The sequence below is a fragment of the Zingiber officinale genome, chromosome 11A (genome assembly GCF_018446385.1).
Source record: "Zingiber officinale cultivar Zhangliang chromosome 11A, Zo_v1.1, whole genome shotgun sequence".
Taxonomy (NCBI): Eukaryota; Viridiplantae; Streptophyta; class Magnoliopsida; order Zingiberales; family Zingiberaceae; genus Zingiber; species Zingiber officinale.
In genome coordinates, this window is record NC_056006.1 from 76286821 (window position 1) to 76308769 (window position 21949).

General features: G+C 40.7%; 2 protein-coding genes across 2 annotated transcripts; one reads left to right on the forward strand and one right to left on the reverse strand.

Moving 5' to 3' along the window:
* The first annotated feature begins 3543 nt into the window (after window positions 1-3543).
* Window positions 3544-6268, forward strand: LOC122031478 (serine/threonine-protein kinase STY13-like). The gene is made up of 7 exons (XM_042590590.1): window positions 3544-3653; window positions 3735-3867; window positions 3956-4151; window positions 5225-5349; window positions 5438-5596; window positions 5664-5924; window positions 6191-6268. Exons 1-7 carry the CDS (start codon window positions 3544-3546, stop codon window positions 6266-6268), a joined length of 1062 nt encoding a protein of 353 aa, XP_042446524.1.
* On the reverse strand, window positions 5041-8740 carry LOC122031479 (pentatricopeptide repeat-containing protein At1g08070, chloroplastic-like). Its single transcript, XM_042590591.1, has one exon. It carries the CDS (start codon window positions 8738-8740, stop codon window positions 6644-6646), a length of 2097 nt encoding a protein of 698 aa, XP_042446525.1. The 3' UTR covers window positions 5041-6643.
* Between the last annotated feature and the right edge of the window lie 13209 nt (window positions 8741-21949).

Genomic DNA, 21949 nt, shown 5'->3' on the forward strand with positions numbered 1-21949 from the left:
TTAGTGCTAGGTTCTGAATTGAATCTTTACTTGATCCTGCACATCTAGATTTATGTAATTCTAAAGTTAAAAACAATTCTTCTAGTGTACTTACCTCCAAGTCCTTCGAGATGTAGTAGGCGTTGATTATTGAGGTTCATTCTGGAGTCGTAGGAAAGGCGTTGAGCACGTAACGTACAGAGTCCCGATTGGTTACCATTTCACCGAGGTAGACCAGTCCGGTGATCAGTTCCTTGATCTTCACGTGTAGTTGGGTTACCTTCTCACCTTTTTCCATACGTACGTTTGTTAGTTGATTTCGAAGAAGGTCTCGTTGTGCGAGCTTCATTTTAGATGTGCCTTCATGGAGTTCCAGGAATTCTCCCAGAGTTCTTTGGCCGACGAGTAGCTTCCGATGTGGTTGACTTTTTGAGGCGGCAACACACTCAGCAAGTGATATTCTGCTCTACTATTGGGGAAGAAATCACTTTGTTCCTTCTTCGTCCGAAGATGCTCATCTTTCTCTACGCCTTGTTGATCTTTTAGAACTACAAAACCGTATTTAATAATTAAAAGAATTTCAAAATCAGTTTTTAGAAATACCTCTATTCGAAATTTCCAGTGCGTGAACTTTCCCTCGAACTTTGGTAGGACAAGGCTTGGTCCGACCATTGATTTTTCTTCGGTCAGCGATTAGTCCTTCTAAAGCGAACCTTGCTCTGATACCACATGTTGATCCCTTGGTGGCTGGCAAGAGGGGGTGAATTGCCCTGCAAATACAAAGACACCTTTCTCAGACTTTACGGCGTAATTAAAACTAACACTTGCATAAAAGGAATTAAGAAACTAATTAAGAAAAAGAGGCACGTACCGAATTTACTTGGTTTGCAATCAGGGGATTGTTAATCCAAGACCTTGAAAAGCACACTAACATTCTCCTCTAGGCAGATTAGCCTCTTACAACATTGAAGCACACAATTACAAAGCTAAACAAGAAAGGAATTTATTACAAGTGTTCTATTTTAGCTTATAGGACCAGGACTGTATTTATAGTCCTAGTCAGGGCGTCTAGAAGGGTTCCAGGTGCTGGGGGGATAAACTTTTATCCCCGTCGCAATGGAATGTGTCACGTCATGTTCCGGATAAAATTCGATTTCGAGCGCCCGAACCTAAGTTAACTTTGTGTTAACTGTTTGGTCCAGGTTCTTGCTCCGGCTCCACTCGCTTGGGTTCCGGTCTTCCGCTCCGGCTCCGCTCGCATTGGTCCGGTTCTTCCACTCTGGTTCCGCTCGCTTAGGTGATCTCGGTCATCCAGAATAGGGCTTACCCGAACCCAGCTTCCGACCTTCGAGTAGCCTTCCGCTCCGGCTTCTCGTCCCTCAGAAACACTGTGCGTCTCCTTCTCATCCGCCCGCGTACTCTTCCGCAGCACCTCGTCACTCGGACGCACCGAGCCCATCGGCTCTCTCTCATATCGTCTTTCTTGCTAGCTGTGTCTTTCACTCGATTTCCTGTGCTCCTAAATTCCTGCACACTTAGACAAAGGGGTTAAATATCAATAAGACCTAACTTGACTTGGTTGATCATATCAAAACCACCACAGAATATTTACATTCTTTATAATGAATCATGAACGCATAATAATTTCCATATTATCAATAACACAGCTTTATCAATTGTATGTTATGTACTCTTAGGTTCAATGGTCGTCTGAGTTCTTCATATGTTGAAATACAAGTGTTAAGCGAGGAGAATCAAGAATTGAGAGCTCCTGTCACTACAATAGAATAGTCAATGGAAGATCAAGTTAAGACCACAATAGATCAAGTCTCATTCATTAGCTCATCCTCCTGTTTTACTCCACTTTTTAAGTACACATGTTGGGGATAAATATTTGTATTTTGAAATTTATGATTTGGATGTTGACATTAAATAATAAATTAATTGGTGCTCATATATTGTAGTGTAATGGTGTACATTTGGATTACTTATTTATATTATTTAATCTGTGTGATATTGTAATTTTTTTTATAGATTTTGGATAAATATGATGCAGTTAGTGACAAAATTAATGACGTAATTAAAATTTTATCGATAAAAATAGCGATGAAAATTAAATTCCTTTGTTAATTTAGCGATAAAAATTAAATTTCATCGCTAAATTAGTAACGAAATTAAATTTCTATTGCTAATTTAATTTCATCGCTAAATTAACAACGAAATCAAATTCTTGTTGTTAAAATTAATGACATAAATAAATTTTCATCGCTATATGCCATTAGAAACTACAAAACTTGTGACCGAAATCTCGGTAGCTAATCAATATTTTCTTACCGTGTTTTTCTTCTCTCACATTCCCGCGAGTCTCATCTCTCAACTTTGTGTTGGCTTGATCGTAGAAGGGATCATGCCGGCCATGCCGATTCCCACTAATGTGTGTTGACTCACAGGTCACTGAACCCATTTGGCATAGAGCCCGAGAGCATAGAGGACTAATCCAAGAAGTACAAGTAGGAGTATAATTTTTTTTTTCTTCTACAAGTATGATTTTTTTTCTTAATTTCAAATATCTGTCATTTTTTAAATTTTTTTTCTTAAGTCGTATCAATTAATGTTATATATTGATGTCATTATTACGTTTATGATACACTTTTGACAACACTTAATATCTTATGAAAATTAAGCTTATGAGTTTCCACATTTATTTTTATGTTTATTTGTGAATTTTTAAGATTTATCTTATCTTGTAATCTTCTAAATTGAATTATCTCATAAATTTTCTATTGAGATTTCTTCATCTAATTTATAATTTGGATAGTAATTGTATATTTATTTATTTAGAAACATGAATTGAGAATTTACTCTCAATTGGTCTATTAGATTTAACTTTCCTTTCATCCGTGGTTATTGAATTTAGGCGGAGATTGAATGAAAGGAAAATATAGGTAGAATTAAATTTCTTTCCCCCTTCGTAACTAAAAGAATCTAACAAATTAATTTTCTTTCTTTCCTTCTGTCCTTCTTCTCGCATAATAGATTTATAAATCTTAGAATTTGGAAGGACTTAACTGCTATATCAAAATTGGTAGGCCGTCTAATGGAAAGGCTATTTAAAAAAATAACCCTGATTAAATAAAATTTTCAAGTAAGTGCATAAATGGAACATGATGTTGTACTCGTTCTCTGTTGCGATACTTCTTCTTCCTCAACGCCACCCCTCTGTCACTTCTGCTCGGACTACTTGTCCTCTCTTCCAAGGAATGGAAGTTCTTGTAGCCTTCCGACCTTCTCATGTTCTGTTCTCTCTGTTCCATTGCTAACACGAAAGAAGGTAACGCTGGCATTTGGTTTTTGGACGTGGAACAGCAAGTTTGAAGGTAGCGCGAGCTTTTGCTCTTGGATAAAAATTTGATTTTTATGCGCTGTGGAAGGCTGTCGAGAAGTGTACTTAAATTAGCAGAAATTAATCTGGGGGTTTTTATGTACTTGGCGTCGCCACTGTAATCTCATGGTTCGCTGTTAAGAGTGACAATAGTAGATATATATTATCAAATTGCTGCTGAGATGGAGTCTGGTGACGGGTTCCTGGATCCCAAGTGGCTTATTGATCCAAGGTTGCTCTTCGTCAGCTCAAAGATTGGGGAGGGTGGCCATGCTAAAGTGTACGCGGGGAAGTGAGTTTCTTTGTTCTTGACCAATTAATTGTTCATTCTTTTCTTGAATTTGCTTTAAAGCTTGGCTGTTCTTGGCTGCAGGTACAAGAATCAAGATGTTGCTATCAAGGTTTTGCACAATGGATACGGCCCTGAGGAGATGGCGAAGAAAGAGGCAATGTTCATGAGGGAGGTGACTGTACTCGCACAAATTCAGCATAAGAATGTCGTCAAGGTGCAGTCTTTCATTGGATTATGGGTTTTACATCGGTTGATCATGATGTTTGGCATGCTAGTTGTATCTGATTTCGTGTCAATTGCAGTTCGTTGGAGCAGTGAAGGAGCCTGTGATGGTAGTGGTTACAGAGCTTCTGGTTGGAGGTTCTCTGAGAAAATACTTGAGAAACATGAGGCCAAGGAGCTTGGAGCCTGTTGTTGCTGTTGGCTTTGCACTGGATATAGCCCAAGCTATAGAGTGCTTGCATTCTCATGGGATAATTCACCATGATCTGAAGCCTGGTAATATCCATCGAATGATATCATTGTGGTATACATGTTGTTGGTTCGTTTGATTCTGGCTGTTATTCCTTGTTATTTCTGCACATTAGCTATGATCCTGTCCGAGATCAAGGGATGGATTGACTCCGGTCAAGTCGTCTTTTGCTGGGTCAAACTCTGGCTGGTCGGTCGGCTTCGGCTGAGTAGGTTTCTGTCAGGGTCGGCTTCTATCGGGGTAAGCTTCTTTCGGGTCAGTTTCTGTCATGGTGCCGAGTACGAGTAGTCGTATAGACTCACCTAGTGTCTTACACTTGTTCGACGAAGATTGTCAGTGTCAGCCACGGCAAGGATTATAAAGAAATTAGGAGGTCGAGGATATTACTACCTTGTATCTCCATAACCGGTGCACCTCCTTCTTTACTTGGCCTCATTATGCCTTTCCAAACAGCGCATCCTTCTCTTTAATTGTCGCCGTTATTATTGACGACTCCAATCTTCCACGGACTCCGCTGCCATCCTATAACTGAAATAAACTCCGTCTAAGGATGGACTCGGGAGGATCAGTGTGACCTAATCCGAGTTCATCTCAAGTTAAACCAACTTGACTCGGCTTGACCAAGATTCACGTTGACAGAGTCCACATCAAGCTAGAATGTTATATCCACAAATTATCTGAAGCCTATTTGCTCTTTGCTGGTGGCACACGGTCGTTTCACTAAATTGTATCATTACTTTCTGTTTTGGTTTGGCTAGTCATGGTAGCCAGTGAGTTTGTCAGCTATATCTATTTATCATCTTGTTGGAACTACAGTGAGTTTGTCAGCTATATCTATTTTACTAGACATTTTTGAGTTTGTTCTATAAAAAAGACAGACGACTAAAACATATCGAAACAGATGTACATTAGTACTACAGAACTAAAAAAAAGATACATAAAAATTCTGAAGAGGAATGCTCTATTGAATATTGTTCTTCTAGTTTGTTAATCATTCAATTGAGACAGTAATGCTGTGTGACCATCCTTCCTTACGTCAATTCTAGTTTCATCAGGCATTAAATATTGGACGACGTTCTGATACTTGTTTCTGTTGCAGACAACTTGCTATTGACTACAGATTTGAGAACCGTGAAACTAGTGGACCTTGGTCTGGCAAGAGAAGCAACACAAACAGAGACTAGGACTGCTGAAACTGGAACATGCCGTTGGATGGCTCCAGAGGTACTTCTCAGTGTTTTTTACAATTGGCTATCCTGCAGCTGAATCTTATCATTTATCATTTGGTTGCTAATCTGCTCTCCTTTTGAAGTTATACAACAACGTAACATTACAGCGTGGTGAAAAGAAACATTATGATCACAAGGTGGATGTCTATAGCTTTGGAATGGTCTTATGGGAGATGCTTAGTAATCGGCTTCCATTTGAAGGCATGTCTAACCTGCAAGCTGCCTATGCAGCTGCTTTCAAGGTTGACTCACTGTGCTGCAAGGTAGTCTTTTTGTTTGAAGTGAGAGTTTATGCTTTTCTGTGTTTAGAATGTTAGGCCCAGTACAGATGACCTCCCTGAAGAGCTGGCTTTGATCTTAACTTCTTGTTGGGAGGAGGATCCAAGTACGAGACCTGACTTCGGCCAGATTGTTCAGATGCTTCTGCGATACCTATACATTATTTCACCACCACAACAAGTGTTTCCTGAGGGAGCCATGAGTTCGCAGAATGTTGTTTTATCGCCTGATTCTCCTGGAACAAGTTCGCCAATGGAAGCTCAAGCAGTCAAGGATTTGCCTGTTGAACTGGTCAAAAAAACATTTAAACTGGGATTTTTCCACTGTCTCAATCGAATCAAATTGGTCTCCATTTCCTGGTATAACTGGTTGAACCGACCAGCTCGGCCCAAGTCTAGCAACACAGGTGTTAGTGTGAAAGGAACAACCAAGAAAAAATAGAGAGGATGTTTTTCTTGCATCAATTATTGCTACTGATCCCCATTCAAAGAGAAGATCAAGGCCCTACAATTTGTTTCAAATGTATTGACAGATTGATCTTGTGATTGTTGCATTAGTTTGATTGCTGCTGGAATACCTGGAAGAACAAGAGTTATTCAAATGCAGAAATCTTGCCTTTTTTCCTAGCTGATTAACAAGAAATATCAAATATTTCATTGCTCGGTAGTTAAGACTCCCATTTGGGCAGTAAGAATCCCATATGTGCTTCAAAGGCCCTATTCTCATCTCACATAATGAATCTTGAGCTTCCATCTTGCATCAACAACTCTAATTTTTTATTGATGACATAAATGAATCATCTTGCATCTTCATCTAACTTGAGAACTCGATTAATCTTTATACTTCATGAAGGCATCATACGTACTTTTCAATAATTCGCAGTAAAGACATTCGATATGTGTGATTCAATTACTTCTAGAGGCCGTGTTGGATGTGTAGAAACAGAAGCTCTGATATCAGATTTTGCATATAATTTATCAATAATCAGAAGACCAGATATTGCATTCAATTTACCAATAATCATTGCACGAACAAGATCCATCTTTGAAGTGATGGAATCTATTACGGTCCCTTACAATGATTTCCCTCTCATAGACCTTCGAGATCAGCTTAGTTGCTGTGTGGCAATCAGTGCATACTCTGAGATTCTTTGACACTCTAATGGGAGTTCCAGGAGCAGATTTCATTAGTCCAAAGGCAATTGCCAATTTCTCACTATGGTGGGAAACTGAGACTTCTTTCTCATCCTCCTTTGCATCTAACCGAGCCTCTGCCGTGTTTGCCACATAGCCAGCCAGCTTAATCTTTGTTACTATCTCATTGACTTTGTCGTATATCTCTTTTGATTGAGGATGAGAACTGTCTTCGGCGAAAAACTCAAAGATCATACCTTCCAATTCAATCAAACTACATCCTGGATCTTTTGCAATTCCCTTCTCTTTCATTTGGTTCCTCAATCTTACTGCATCCTCCCATCTACCAACGGATGCATAAATATTTGAAAGAAGTATGTAGTCACCACTATGCCTTGGCTCTAACTTAACGATTTGTTTCAATGCTTCTTCGCCAAACTTCACATTTTTGTGAACTTTACAGGCAGACAACAATGTTCTCCAGACAATGGCATTTGGTTCAATGGCCATGCTCGTGATAAACCAATATGCCTCTTCAATCAAACCAGCTCGCCCAAAGAGATCAACCATGCAACCATAGTGCTCAATCCTAGGACTAATACCATACTTTTTGCTCATGTTATCAAAAAAAGCCTGACCCTCCTCAACTAGGCCTGCATGGCTGCAAGCAGATAGAACACCGATAAAAGTCACGTCAGTTGGCAGAAATTTTGCTTCCAGCATCGAAGCGAAAACCTCTAATGCCTGTCTTCCCTGCCCATTACTCGCTAGGCCCTGAATCAGCACCGACCAAGACCAAGCGTTTCGGATTGGCATATTTTTGAACACTTCGAGTGCATTATCCATGCACCCACATTTGGCGTAGAAATCCACCAGCGCAGTTCCCAGATTAACAGCGAATTGAAAGTTCTTTCTTTTGATGTAAGAATGCACCCACTTGCCCATCTCAAGAGCACCTAAATCTGCACAAGAAGAAAGAACGCTGACCATGGTCACCTCGTTGGGCTCAACAATAGCCTTCTGCATATCATGGAAAAGAGCAAGAGCTTCGCGAGACCGATTTGCCTGAGTGTAACCTGATATCATGGCACTCCAAGCGACGACATCGGGATGAGGCATTTCATCGAACAACTTTCTCGCTGTTTCAACCTCTCCACACTTGGCATACATATCCACCAGAGCAGTGGCCAAATTTTGGCATTCTTTAAGTCCATTCGCCTCAACATACTCACCTATCCATTTGCCCAAGTCCAGATCCCCCAGCCTCCCGCACGCCGTCAGAACACTGATCAGAGTGACTTTATCGAAAGCCACTCCCCGGTCCAGCATGCTGCGGAAGAGCTCGACAACCTCCCTCCATTCCCCGACCTTGAAGTACCCAGCGATTATTGCGTTCCAAGTTACTATACCTCTCGTCGACATCCCGTCGAACAGCTTCCGCGCAAGTCCGACCTCACCACAGCAGGCGTACATGTGGATCAAGCTATTCACCACAAACTCCTCCGAGCGGAACCCCACCTTCAGCGCGTGGGCGTGGACCTGCTCCCCGCATCGGCGCGAGAAAACCCTGGAACAGGCCTTGAGGACGCAAGAGAGCGTGTGCTTATCGGGCCGGGCGCTGCGGTCGAGCATGAGGAGTAAGAGGGCGAGGGAATCGTAGGGGCAGCCGTTGCGGATGTAGGCGCGGATGAGAATGTTGTAGGCTTGGGTAGTAGGTCGAGGTGATGCGCCAAAGACCTTGACGGCATAATCGAGGCTGTCGGGAAGGAGGAGGGCGGAGCATTCGAGGAGGTTCTCCACAACGGAAGGGAGATGCGCGGCGCCGGTCTTGACGAGGTGACCGTGGATCTGACGGAGGTCGTGGACAGTCTTGCATCGGTGCAAAAGGAGGGCCTGGCGGTTGCCCCCGGTGGCGAGCGGCGTCGGTAGAGACGGCGCAGTCTTGGCGGGAATGATAGGGGCCGAAGCTGCCATTGACGCCTAACTAGCTGGAAAAAATTTTAAAATAAGTATAAATAGTAAAGTTATAAAAAAAATAGTAAAGTTATTAAAAAAAATAGGTAAAAATAAAATTTTTTACAAATCTAGGTGAAATGAATTCATATCCAGGATTTAAATCTGGTAATTATTATTTTTTATTTATTTCCTTATATTTCGGTATTTAAATCTCGGTATTTCTAATTACCGGGATTTAAATCCGGATATGATTTTTTTTTTAATTTTTTACAAATTATTTCATTTTTCATTTGCTTAAGTTTTATTTTTTTTAAAAAAAAATCAAATTCATAATAATTTTTTATAATTTCTTTTACAAAGCTAAATTGTTTTATTAACATATGTTTAAATAATAATAATAAATTATATTTATATTTATTAAATATAATATAAATTATATTAGCAAATAATTTCAATAAACTAAAAATAAAAGACATTTTGAGATTTATCAAATATATTTAAAATTATCACATTTAATATAAGGAAAATCGACATTTATATTATTGGTAGAAAGATTGTCATGTCTAAATATAAAAACATTTATCAAATATGCTACAAATTATATTCAATCGGTACCACATCTCGGACGTCGACGATTTCGATGTGGAAGGAATCGTCTGAGAAAAGGAATTCTACCACCCGTATTCCGCTCATGTGATTGTTGGACTATAGCGTCGTTATGTGCATCATTTTCAGCCTCTTCGTCATCCCCATGATTGCCCTCTTGTGGATCATCATCATTAGCTTCAAATAAATGGGCACGCATACTAGATATATCTACTGATAGGAGGTTAGACACTGTGGACATGTGTTCCATTTGAAATGGAGCAAAAATATTTGTAGAAGGAGTAAAATAATCAGGTCCCAAACTACCCTAAAAATGAGAGCATGATTCAAACATTGAAAATTCTAAAGTGGTCAGGTGGCCAAAATCTCTATCGGTTGGCAACGATGATGGATCCGGAAATGGCTCTGAAGATAATTGGGGATCGGAGTAGTGGCCAAACCCACCTGATGTGGGATAACCACCAAAACTTGTTCAGGCTTGTGTGAATGAAGATGAGTCAGCTTGCATTGATAGATCTCTCCAGACTGGCGGTTCAGAAATAGTATCACAGCTCATACGAGGAGGATCGACATACCTTTGCCTTGGTTGACGAGTTCTCGGACCTCTACCTGATGGTGCATTAGCGGTAGGAGTGAATCCATAATCAGGAATATGCATATCGTCCTGAATGATATATTCACTTGGGTAGTCCATGTATCTTCGCTGCTCTCCAAAAGCTCCAAGAATAGCCCCAGCCATCCGGTTATGTTGTCGTCTGATCGGAGCATTATCTGAGCATGATAAGATCCATGCTCTCTCATGAGTATCAATCTAGCATAAGAAGAAAAAAATAAATATAATGGTTGTTAAAGTGCAATTGAATATTAATTTGTGAAACAATTAGAGAATTTGGTGATATCTTACACTTCCTACATGAGTGGCCCCCTCGATTGTCATAAATTTTCGTGTTACTCGCCAGTACCAGTCTCCATATTGACTATGATAGTGTTGGGTCAATAAACTGATATTACTGTGAACCACAAATTGTTAGCGGTTATTCCAGATGTTAATCTCTTTTGCCCATTCAACTCTCCAATCAACCTCGTACTGTCCCTTTTGACTGGTTGAATGATAACCGCAATGACGAAAAGGAGGAACAGGGATAAACTGGAGCCAGCCGAATTGCCGCCGTACCCTATCTGGATAATACCATTCGACGACATTGAAGCATATCAAGGGTACTCGAGTCATCCAAATGTCCTACCCGGATAGACAAATCGGATCTAACTGGTGAATAAATTGAGCATATGGCTCCTAAGAGATCTATATAAGGTCATAAGAATTAGTCTTTACATTAATATAGTTAACATTGTAAACGACAAAAGTTAAAATAACAAAGATCTTACTTGGTGGTGTGTTTGAACGTCGAATTCATATCTCCATCCCTGCAAAGTGAATTGTGGTGATTGTCGCGCTTCTTTCTTACCTGCCCACCTGAAATCATAATTTTATCAAGTAAATGAGCATATAATACTTTAATTTGAAATAATATGAACAAATAACTATTGCACCTAGTCCCGACCGGAATCATGGGTGTGTGTGTGTGTTTTATCCCACCCCTAATAATAGGACGACATTGAGTGAATCACTCTCATGCCCATAGTTGCAGAAGTAATAAAGGACCCGATATCTGACTAATATATGGGTTAACAACATTACACAAATTACGGTATAAGTATGCAAGGCATGCACTACCCCAATTATACTCTTGCATGCGATGTAAATCCTCAACAAATTGAAAAAACATATCGTGCACATAACCCTCTATTTTAGAGCCCATCAGATCACCACCTATCATTTGCAATATAGTGGCACGAACATAACACTGTATAGTTTCGTCGGTTGCATTGGTGGGAAGTTTCGTTAGATCGAAGGTTTTAGTCAGCCACCCAATTGAAAGACGTCTCGGCTTCATATTAGAGGGGTGTAGAACTTGATCAAGGAACCTTAAGCAATAGTCATATATGTCAACATTCGCTCTACCAGCTATCGCTGACCCATGAATAGGTAGACCCAACAGAACTGCAACATCTTGCAAAGTTACTGTCATCTCTCCTTCGGGCATGTGAAATGAATGTGTTTCCGACCTCCATCTCTCAAGAAGAGCAGTAATAAGTGCTCCATCAATACGATGATATCCAACCTGGAAAACCCCTAAGAATCTCGCTACGCTCATCCAATGAATAAAACGATCATTTTGAATATTATACTCATTTTGATGTAAACTGATTCGCTTCACAAGCAAAGGTTCAAGGTAACTGACGTCATATGACTCACCGCGACTTGCTCTAACCTGAAGAAACATTGTACAACAAATTAATTTTATCATGACCATAACATATGTGCACAAATACAATGGCAAAGAAATCAACGACACAATTTATTTTATTACCACATTATCCCATACTGTTTCATATCTATGCAACGTCTGCAGATGTAATAACTCGCCATTAACTGGACCTGGATGTCTAAGGTAATCGGCACATCCAGGCCTGCGGTCCATATCTATACACAGATACAAATGAATATATGTATATCAAATATTATATCATACTTACACACATAATCTTTGTCAATATAAGTACGTCATATATAATATTAATAATGTCTTACAAAGCTAATTAAAAAACACATGTCTTACAAAGTTACAAAATATTTGAAGTTACACACGAACAAAAAAAATTAAACATGTGGACAAGTTTTTCTATTATGTCCAGGTTGCCCACACCGTCGACAATGTTGTACTCCGCTTGTGGATGGTCCAACGTCCATCTCATTTCTCCTTCTTCCCGCTGGCTTACCCTTTTTTCTCTTCGTGTCTGGGTCAGGTATTAGGCATCGACCATCATCACCTTCAATAATTGGCCAATAGGCCTCATTACCCAAGGGATGAAAACTACTTCTATAGCATTTGATCGCAATTGACAATAAATACATAGCATCTATATAGATAAAATAATCTCTTCTACTTGCCATACATGTTGCTATTGCATGCGAACAAGGTATCTTCGTCCCCTGAAATTTTCCACAACTGCAATGTTAAAGGCAAAGATGTACCATTTGCTTATTACCTCCTTTTCTCATTTCATGGGAGTATCCAGTCTTCACTTCAAAAACTCCATTTTCATGATTGAAAGAGGTTACCTGATGGGTGTACGCAACTTTCAAACGTCTATCAAGCAATTTGAGGCACTGCGAAGTGTACACTTTTGTTGATACAGTCTAACCTGGCTGTTGTTTTGATGTTGACACTGATTTAAGTTTGTATCAGATATTAATTAAACTCAGATTGATTAGTGATCAAGGTTGATCAGGTGGAAGGGAAAAGTCCAAGTATGGAAACTTGGCACGTGAAGTCGGAGAGGGCTCGGTAGCTCGTTCTCCGGACTAGGTCAGAGAGGGCTCGGTAGCTCGTTCTCTGGACCGGATGAAGTCGGAGAGGGATCGGTAGCTCGTTCTCTGGACTAGGTCAGAGAGGGCTCGGTAGCTCGTTCTCTGGACCGGACGAAGTCGGAGAGGGCTCGGTAGCTCGCTCTCCGGACTAGGTCAGAGAGGGCTCGGTAGCTCGTTCTCCGGACTAGGTCAGAGAGGGCTCGGTAGCTCGTTCTCCGGACTAGGTCGAGAGGGCTCGGAGCTCGTTCTCCTGACTAGGTCGAGAGGGCTCGGTAGCTCGTTCTCGGACGGATGAAGTCGGGAGGGCTCGGTGGCTCGTTCTCCGTACTAGGTCGAGAGAGAGGCTCGGTGGTTCTGCTCGGACAGTTAGAGAGGGCTCGGTGGCTCGCTCTCCGGACTAGATCGAGAGAGGGGCTCGTGGCTCGTTCTCGGACTAGGTCGGAGAGGCTCGTGGCTCGTTCTCTAAACCGGGAAGGCTTTGGGTTTGGGTGGGGCTCTAAACCTCGTGAGGCATGGATCGGTCTATTGACCGCCGAGCGGATCTATGGTTATCGATGGTCACGGACGTCGATGTAACAATCGATAATCTCTGTGAACTCTCGAACCGAGCGGTCGGCATCGTCGAGGACGAGGGCGCAGGAGTTGGAGAGAGGATAGGGGATCGATGCGTGGGACGATCCACCTCATGATCGGTCGGCAGTCCAACAGGACCTCTGGACCGATCGGTAGCACGATCGATCAGAAGGTGTATCTGCTGGATGGCGGATCCACAATAATAATCTGTAGTTGTTGTTTCTCTCCAACATCGATTCGTTTGATTTAACCATGCCGTGAGCTTTTTAAATGCGGTTGCGTGATCGTGTGCTTAAATTCAAATCAAGCTCCATCAGAAGAATAAGACAAAGTGTTTTTTCTACTGTGTTTCGCTGCAAATGGTGTAATTGGAGCATCAACGTTTACTGGCTGCGATCTAGCTACGATCAGCTGGCAATCAGCTTGACTCCTGTTTATTGGTTCGAGCTCAGAGACACCTGTGAAGACCATAGGTTCTATTGGTGTGAGTTCAGAGAACCAGATGAGGAGGAAGAGTGATTAGCGACACCTTAGCTTGCAGCAGCGATTCGGTGTAGGTTGACAGCGATTCGATACAGGCTGAACGCAGTGGAAAAGCAGCGGCATAAGAAGAAGGATAATGAGCTCCTGGCTGACAAGCTGCTTCCTTCTTGCGCTCTGCTTTCACTGTCGTCTTCGCGTGGCTGTGAGCATATTCTTCATTCTCTTTAGCCATTGATCATTATAAGTCTTGTGCTTTATTTACATATCTTCTGAGACTTTGTAGAGAGGTTACTCCACCGAGAAGGAGAAAATATTTAGCCGGAATCTATCTGGGGTGTGATCTACCGAAAGATCAAGGGATCGTCCACCTTACGGACACGCCGAGGAGTAGGGGCAAGTTATCCCCGAACCTCGTACATACTGGTGTTAGTGGTGTTTGTCTCTTTTTCTTGTATTATCTTTTCGTTTGCATATTTCCGCTGCGCTAACGATTTGTAGGAAGAAATTCTTTAAGCTTTTAGAGGAGGCTATTCACACCCCCCTCTCTAGCCATCCGAAGATCCTAACAAGTGGTATCAGAGCAGAGGTTCTCTTCATCCGGATTAACACCCTAAAAAGCAAGAAGATGACTATGAAGGAAGGGTTTAGCACCAATCGTCCACCCTACTTCGTTGGAGCTGACTTTCAATATTGGAAGAGCCGCATGGAATATTATTTCAAGACCGACATCTCAATGTGGTTCTCCGTCAAGGAAGGGTTTACACCTCCGAAGGACGAAGAAGGTAAGGAACTAGACTCATCAAGGTGGTCCGCCGAGCAAACTCGCAAAGGACAAGCCGATGCCAAGGCAGTGGTCACTCTACAATATGGGATAGCCAAGGATCAACTCGTCAAGGTAGGTCCATTCATGAGCGCAAAAGACTTGTGGAACAAGCTCATCGAGCTCCAAGAAGGAACTCGAGACTCTCGGATCGCCAAGAGAGATTTATTCTTAAATCAATTACTAAACCTCACCATGAAGGAGAATGAGACGGTAAGTGAACTGCACAAAAGGTTTAAAGAAATTATCAATGGTCTTCATTCCGTAGATGAACGCGTAGAGAATCGCGATCTTATAAGGTATGCTCTCAAAGCCTTTCCGAGGAATGCCTTGTGGTCATCTATGGTAGATGCCTATAAGGTCTCCAAGGACCTTTTAATTGTTAAATTAGATGATTTTTTTTGTGAAATGGAACTCCATGAATTTGCTAACAAGGGTCAAAAAGAGAAAGGTATTGCCTTAGTTGCAGGAGAAAAGAGCAAAGATGGAAGAAGGAAGAAAGAAAAGAAGAAGGAAAAAGAGATTCCTTCATCCTCATCCTCCTCCGAGTCCGATGATGAAGGTGGATCATCATCAAGCGAGATGGCCAATTTTGTAAGGAGAATCATGAGAAGGAGCCGGAGATACAAAGGGAAAGGTAAATCTATCGATCAAAATGTTGATAAAACTAATGTCACTTGTTTTGAGTGTAGCAAGAAAGGACACTATCGGAGCGAGTGTCCAAAACACAAGAAGAAGAAGGAAAGGGTCAAGAAGAAGAAAGCTCTCAAAGCTACTTAGGATGAATCCTCCTCAAACTCATCGGAGGAAGAGAAGAAGGAGAAAAGCACACGTCAATTAGCGTTCATGGCAAGGGAGGAATCGGATTCCGGGAGTGATGGTGACACAAGTGATACCTCAGCCGCGACTTCATCATCTTCGGATGATGAAGAGGTAACTTCTCCTCATTTAGAAAAATGTTATAAAACCATTGCACATTTATCTACTTTACTTAAGAAATCAAAAACTCAAATTAAATCATTAAAAGATGAAGTAGAGCACTTGAGGACCCTTAGGGAAGATGAGGTTGATGACCTACATCAAGAGGCCCTTGAGGATGAAAACAAAGCCTTAAAGGGTGAAGTTGAGAAACTCAAGAAAATGCTTGAAAAATTCTCAACTAGCTCTAAGACCTTAGATATGATTCTAAATGCCCAAAGGGCGGTCTACAACAAGGCTGGGTTAGGATATCAACCTAAGGAGTCTAGTTTCATTTTGCTAGTGTCTAGAACCCAATTTCATAGATCACATTCTTCTAGGGTTCATGAGACTAGGAAAGTTGTGACCAAGGCATGGGTTCCTAGGTCGTTCATTGTAGATGCATTAGGTCCCAAGATTTGGGTACCTAAAACGTCTATCTTTCGTGTCTTGTAGGCATTGGTCAAGGGGGAGCATCTATCAACTTGGTTTGTTGATAGTGGATGCTCCAAGCACATGACCGGGGACAAGTCACTCTTTACTACCCTTCAAAACAAAAATAGAGATAATGTGTCGTTTGGTAATAATGGTAGCCTTAAGGTTATAGGAGTTGGAGACATTCATATATCCGAATGTCTCCAAATCAAGAATGTCCTTCTAGTTAAGGGGATGACCTTTAATCTCCTAAGTGTCAGCCAATTGTATGATACGGGTTACACAATTGAGTTTCATTCAAGTCAATGTCTGGTCAAACACATTGACACACTTGACACGGTACTAGTAGGCACAAGGGTCGATAACATTTATCAAGTATCTTTTAAAAGTGCTACTAATACCTCTGCTAAGTGTTTCATGTCAAAAGAAGAAGAATCATGGCTGTGGCATAAGAGGTTGGCCCATGTGAACATGAAGAATATTCGAAAGCTAGCCAACAAAGGATTAGTGCGAGGCCTACTAAGCATCAAGTACCAAAAGACAAAATTATGTGATGCATGTCAAAAGGGTAAGCAAACAAAAGCGTCTCATAAAGGTAAAAGCGCTGTAAGTACCTCTACTGCTTTAGATTTATTTTTCAAAACCATAGATATTTTTGTTTCTTTTTGTAGAAGAACTGAAAATGAAAAATCAACAACAATTAAAACAATTAGAAGTGATCATGGTGGAGAATTTCAAAACCATAGATTTTTAGAATTTTGTCAAGAAAAAGGATATAGGCATGAGTTCTCTACTCCAAGGACCCCACAGCAAAATGGGGTTGTGGAGAGAAAGAACCGAGTCTTGCAAGAGGCTGCACGAAGCATGCTCAATGAGTACTCACTACCGAGCTACCTATGGGCTGAAGCTGTAAATACAGCTTGCTATGTGCAAAACCGAGTCTTGATACATAGGTTTTTAGGAAAGACTCCCCATGAACTTTGGTTTGGGAAACCCCCTACAATTAAACATCTTAGGGTGTTTGGTGTTTATCTTGAACACCAAGGATCATCTTGGAAAGTTCACGGCTAAGGCTGATAAAGGGATATTGGTCGGGTACTCTCTCATCAGCAAAGCCTATCGAGTCTACAACAATAGGACTAAATTGATTGAAGAGTCCTCGGATGTAGCATTTGAAGAAATCCCTAAATCAAATGATCAATCGAGGGATGTAGGAGAAATTCAATTTGAACTTAGAAGTCTAAGTTTGAATGATCAAAACATAGAAAGAGTCGAAGTTGACTCCGATGATGATGAGCAAAGGCAACAAAGGGCTCAGGCTGATCTTTTGCCTGATACTGAGTCCTTGCTTGTGCCTAGTGAGACCACTCATGACACACCGCCAACACCAAGGCAATTTAGGATAGCCTCTAGTCATCCCCAAGACCAGATTGTTGGAGACATCCAACAAGGGGTTAGGACTAGATCATTCTTTAGAAATGAGTCTAATGAGGTCGCCTTGATCCCAGAAATCGAACCAAAATTAGTTGGTGAGGTATTGCACGATCCTGACTGGATCATAGCTATGCAAGATGAGTTAGGTCAATTTGAAAGGAGCCAAGTGTGGGACTTAGTTCCTAGACCTAAGAAGACCACCATTATTGGAACCAAATGGGTCTTCAAAAATAAGTTAAATCAAAAGGGAGAAGTCGTAAGAAACAAGACAAGACTTATAGCCAAGGGCTATAGTCAAGTCGAAGGCCTCAATTATGATGAGACTTATGCTCCCGTGGCCCGATTAGAGTACATTCGTTTAATACTAGCTTTTGCTGCACATAGAGGCTTCAAGCTCTATCAAATGGACGTTAAATCGGCCTTCTTAAACGGTTTCATTAAAGAAGAGGTTTTTGTTGAACAACCACCGGGGTTTGTGAATACTGAAGCTCCAAACCACGTGTACAAGCTCAAGAAAGCTCTTTATGGGCTTAAACAAGCACCTCGAGCTTGGTACGAAAGGTTGTCAACTTACTTACTAGAAAAGGGTTTTGTAAGAGGTCAAATAGATCCAACACTATTTCTGCGTAGAGATGGTGAAAACATATTTGTAGCCCAGGTGTATGTCGATGACATAATTTGTGGCTCAAATAACAAAGGCTATTTGAATGAATTTATCACTCACATGGAAAGTGAGTTTGAGATGAGTCTGGTGGGAGAATTAACATTCTTCCTTGGACTTGAAATCAAACAAACTCGAGATGACATTTATGTCCATCAGACAAAATACACTCAAGAGATGCTCAAGAAATTCAAAATGAGTGACTCTAAGGAAGTATACACTCCAATGACGACAAACACTCTCCTTGACAATGATGAGAATGGAAAACCAGTTGATCTAACGCAATATAGAAGCATGATCGGTAGTCTTCTATATCTCACAGCTAGTCGACCGGGCATACTTTTCGCTGTGGGCATGTGCGCTAGATATCAAGTATGTGCCAAGGAATCTCATTTGATTGCAGTTAAGAGAATCCTGAGATACCTTAAGGGCACAATTAGAGTAGGTCTCTGGTATCCTCGTACTGAGTCTTTTGATTTGATAGGTTATACCGACTCCGATTATGCTGGGTGCAAATTGGATCGGAATTAAAAGCACTAGTGGGGGTTGCCAATTTTTAGGTTCATCATTGGTTAGTTGGTCAAGTCGGAAGCAACATTGCGTTGCTCTCTCCATGACCGAGGCTGAATACATTGCCATGGGAGAGAGTGTATCACAATTGTTGTGGATGATCCACACCCTAGAAGATTATGGACTTTCGTATAAGGGAGTGCAAGTGTTGTGTGACAACATCAGCACAATAAATCTAACGAAAAATCCAGTCCATCATTCAAGGACCAAACACATTGAAGTGTGTCATCACTTCATTAGAGATCACGTAGCTAGGGGAGACATTGCGCTCACATATGTTGAGTCAAAATCAAACCTAGCCGATATTTTCACCAAACCCCTTCCGGAAAATGAATTTAGTCATTTAAGGAGAGAATTGGGAATGTGTTTGGCTCAATAGGCCATTAGGACTTCATCATGATCAATAAGGACAATTAAAACGACAAGAGAAATTGGGAAAGTAATTTGGGCAACTTGGGGACATCTCACATAAACTATAAGGTTTAACAAATTATTTTTGTTTGCTAGAAATGGGGTGAGATGCTAGGATCAGCCAAATTATTCAAAATGTATCATGCATCCCTTGAATAATTAGGTTGAAGAGACATAAATCGAGTATGGGGAAGACCATTACATAATTCATGTGTATTTGGTTCCTAGATCTTACTCATATATTCCAACCAAGGAAACTTGGTTGGACCTTTACCTAGGAATTATCTAACTTTGGTTGATGTGTTGATTGATACCTTTCATGATTTTGATTGAAAATAGGACAAGTTGTTGAAGTAATGATAGCAATTTGGATATATTTTAACAAACTCGAAATTGATCATAGCAAGGATGTGTTTTGAACCAGGTAATAAATAGCCTGAGTCTTGATTAATATCTTGGTTCACTATAGATCATAGTTTCAGAAGTTTTTCTGGTTTTGAAACCTTAAAGTTCAAAACGTCTTAACTCTATGCGTTTGGAGTTGGTCTGAGTTTTTTTTTGTTTGGAACCTTCCGGTTCTGAACAATTTCAGACCGTAAGAGCTCACCTTTCGGAAATATTTATGTTTATAGATTCTTCAGGTTCTAGGTTCTGAATTTGGAAGTTTCTGAACTTCTTGAGTTCTGAATCTTCAGAATTTTCGATAGAAAACTTCTACGAATTTCAGTTACTGAATGGAGAATCTTCAATTTGTCAGACACTGATCGGTCTACAGCCCGATCAGGAGAGGCTGGATCGGTCTGTCGACCGATCCAGAACTCTCTGTTTGTTTACTGATCGGTCCAGGGACCGATCAGGAGGTTCCCTGATCGGTCCACTGATCGATCAGGGTATTCCCTGACCGATCAGGAGGTTCCCTGATCGGTCCAGAGAACGAGCTACCGAGCCCTCTCTGACCTAGTCCGGAGAACGAGCTGCCGAGCCCTCTCCGACTTCGCGTGCCAAGTATCCGTTCTTGGACTTTTCCTCTCCTCATGATCAACCTTGATCAATAATCAGTCTGAGTTTAATTAATATCTGATACAAACTTAAATCAGTGTCAACATCAAAACAACAGCCAGGTCAGACTGTATCAACATTTTGAAGATTTGGTCAACATAGAAGTCATCTCAGCATACCCCCCTTCGGGACACCGCGACTCAGTCAACATTTCATCCACTTCACCCGACGGTCCGTCTGACTCAGATTCCGGACAGGATCAATATTTTTTTGTTGGCTCTAAATTTATCCCGATTTGTAAATCTGATCCTCTTAAATTGAACCAAAAGGTTTTATGATCATGTAATGACTAAATTGGATAGGAAATTTATTGAATCTTTTTAATATATTAAAGCAATTCAGTTATCTTTTTTTTTTGCTTTTAATCTAGTGTGAACTCAATTTTTGCTAGTATATGGAATAGTTTGGATAGATGGGTCGGAAGAAACACAGCTTGTCAGTGATCTTCCTTGACTTGCCCTTGGAAAGGCTTCTAAAACCACAACCCTACAATTCTAGAAAAAAAAAAAACCTTCTATTTTCAGTTTAGGGTTAGAGCATTTCAATAGTTTTTAGTATTGCTTTTGAATTTGAGAAATAGCTGCTTAGATAGTTTTTTTAGGCAATGTTTTTTTATTTTGCAAACTCTGCAGTTGATGTTCGTGGCTTTTTTGAAGTATTAGTCAATAGTCCATGATCATTCTGTTCAGGTAAACAAAATGGGCATACTTCTTACATTTCAGGCATTAATAGCAACATTTACAAGGAAGTCTGATCTTGTGGAGTCTTATTAGTCATGAACATAATGTTTAAGACCTTTCTTATTTTCATTGTCTAAAATATTTCACCTTTCACTCACAGCCAATTAACACAATAACACTGCAGGTGAATCATACTTCATTGCAGAACCACCAAGTTGTTACTCCATTGTTGCGTGCCATTTATTTCACATATATTAACGCCTTCTTTCTAGATTTTTGGTTTTTCTTTTCCCTTTCCTTCTCATATATGTGTTTAGTGATTCGCTAGTTTTTCTACTCGTCTCTTTGTCATCTTATTTGTCTATTTTTGCTAGGTTTTTGGAGCAATATGACGCTCAATGCTGCTTTTTTGCTCCTAGACGGCTTCAACTTTCTGCATGTGAAACAGTATTCTTCTCTCCAACACGTTCATCCCATCTATGCTCCAGCAAGAACTCTTAAATTTAGGAGTCCTTCTATAGCTTATCAAGGCAAGGCATTTCCTCCTCTTAGAGGTAAATCGTATATTCTTGGATAATACTATTTAAACTATCATTTAATATGAGCATGATTCAAACGTCATTCATGCTCGCTCGGATGTTGCGATTTACCTCCCTCGTGATGTCCTTGGGTCGGGTACGGCGGGAGCGCTGAGGGCGAGCGTTTCGCCTTTTGCCACAATGATTCAAACATCATTGGCACTATCATTTAAAACTTCATTCTTCTTGCATTTATAGTCTCCAACTTTTCTTGGTGTTCAAAACAAAAGTGGAAAACTAGTTCAGCAAGACTCTATCATTGGATTAAGGTATTATTAATTTCCCCACTGTCATTTTTTGTCATGCAGGTGTGGATATATGCTGAATTGCTGATCAGAGGCATGCAAATTGTCCTTAGCTGGAGACTATCCGGAGGTAGACACTGAAGATTTATATATTATTTTGAAACTTCAGCTTACCAATTCATTGTGTTCTATTTTCCCATTTTAAGAAAATCTTTTGTAGTTATTATATCATGCACCTTTTCTGATGAGTAATCTTAGACTGAAACTTCATCTTTGCTTCAT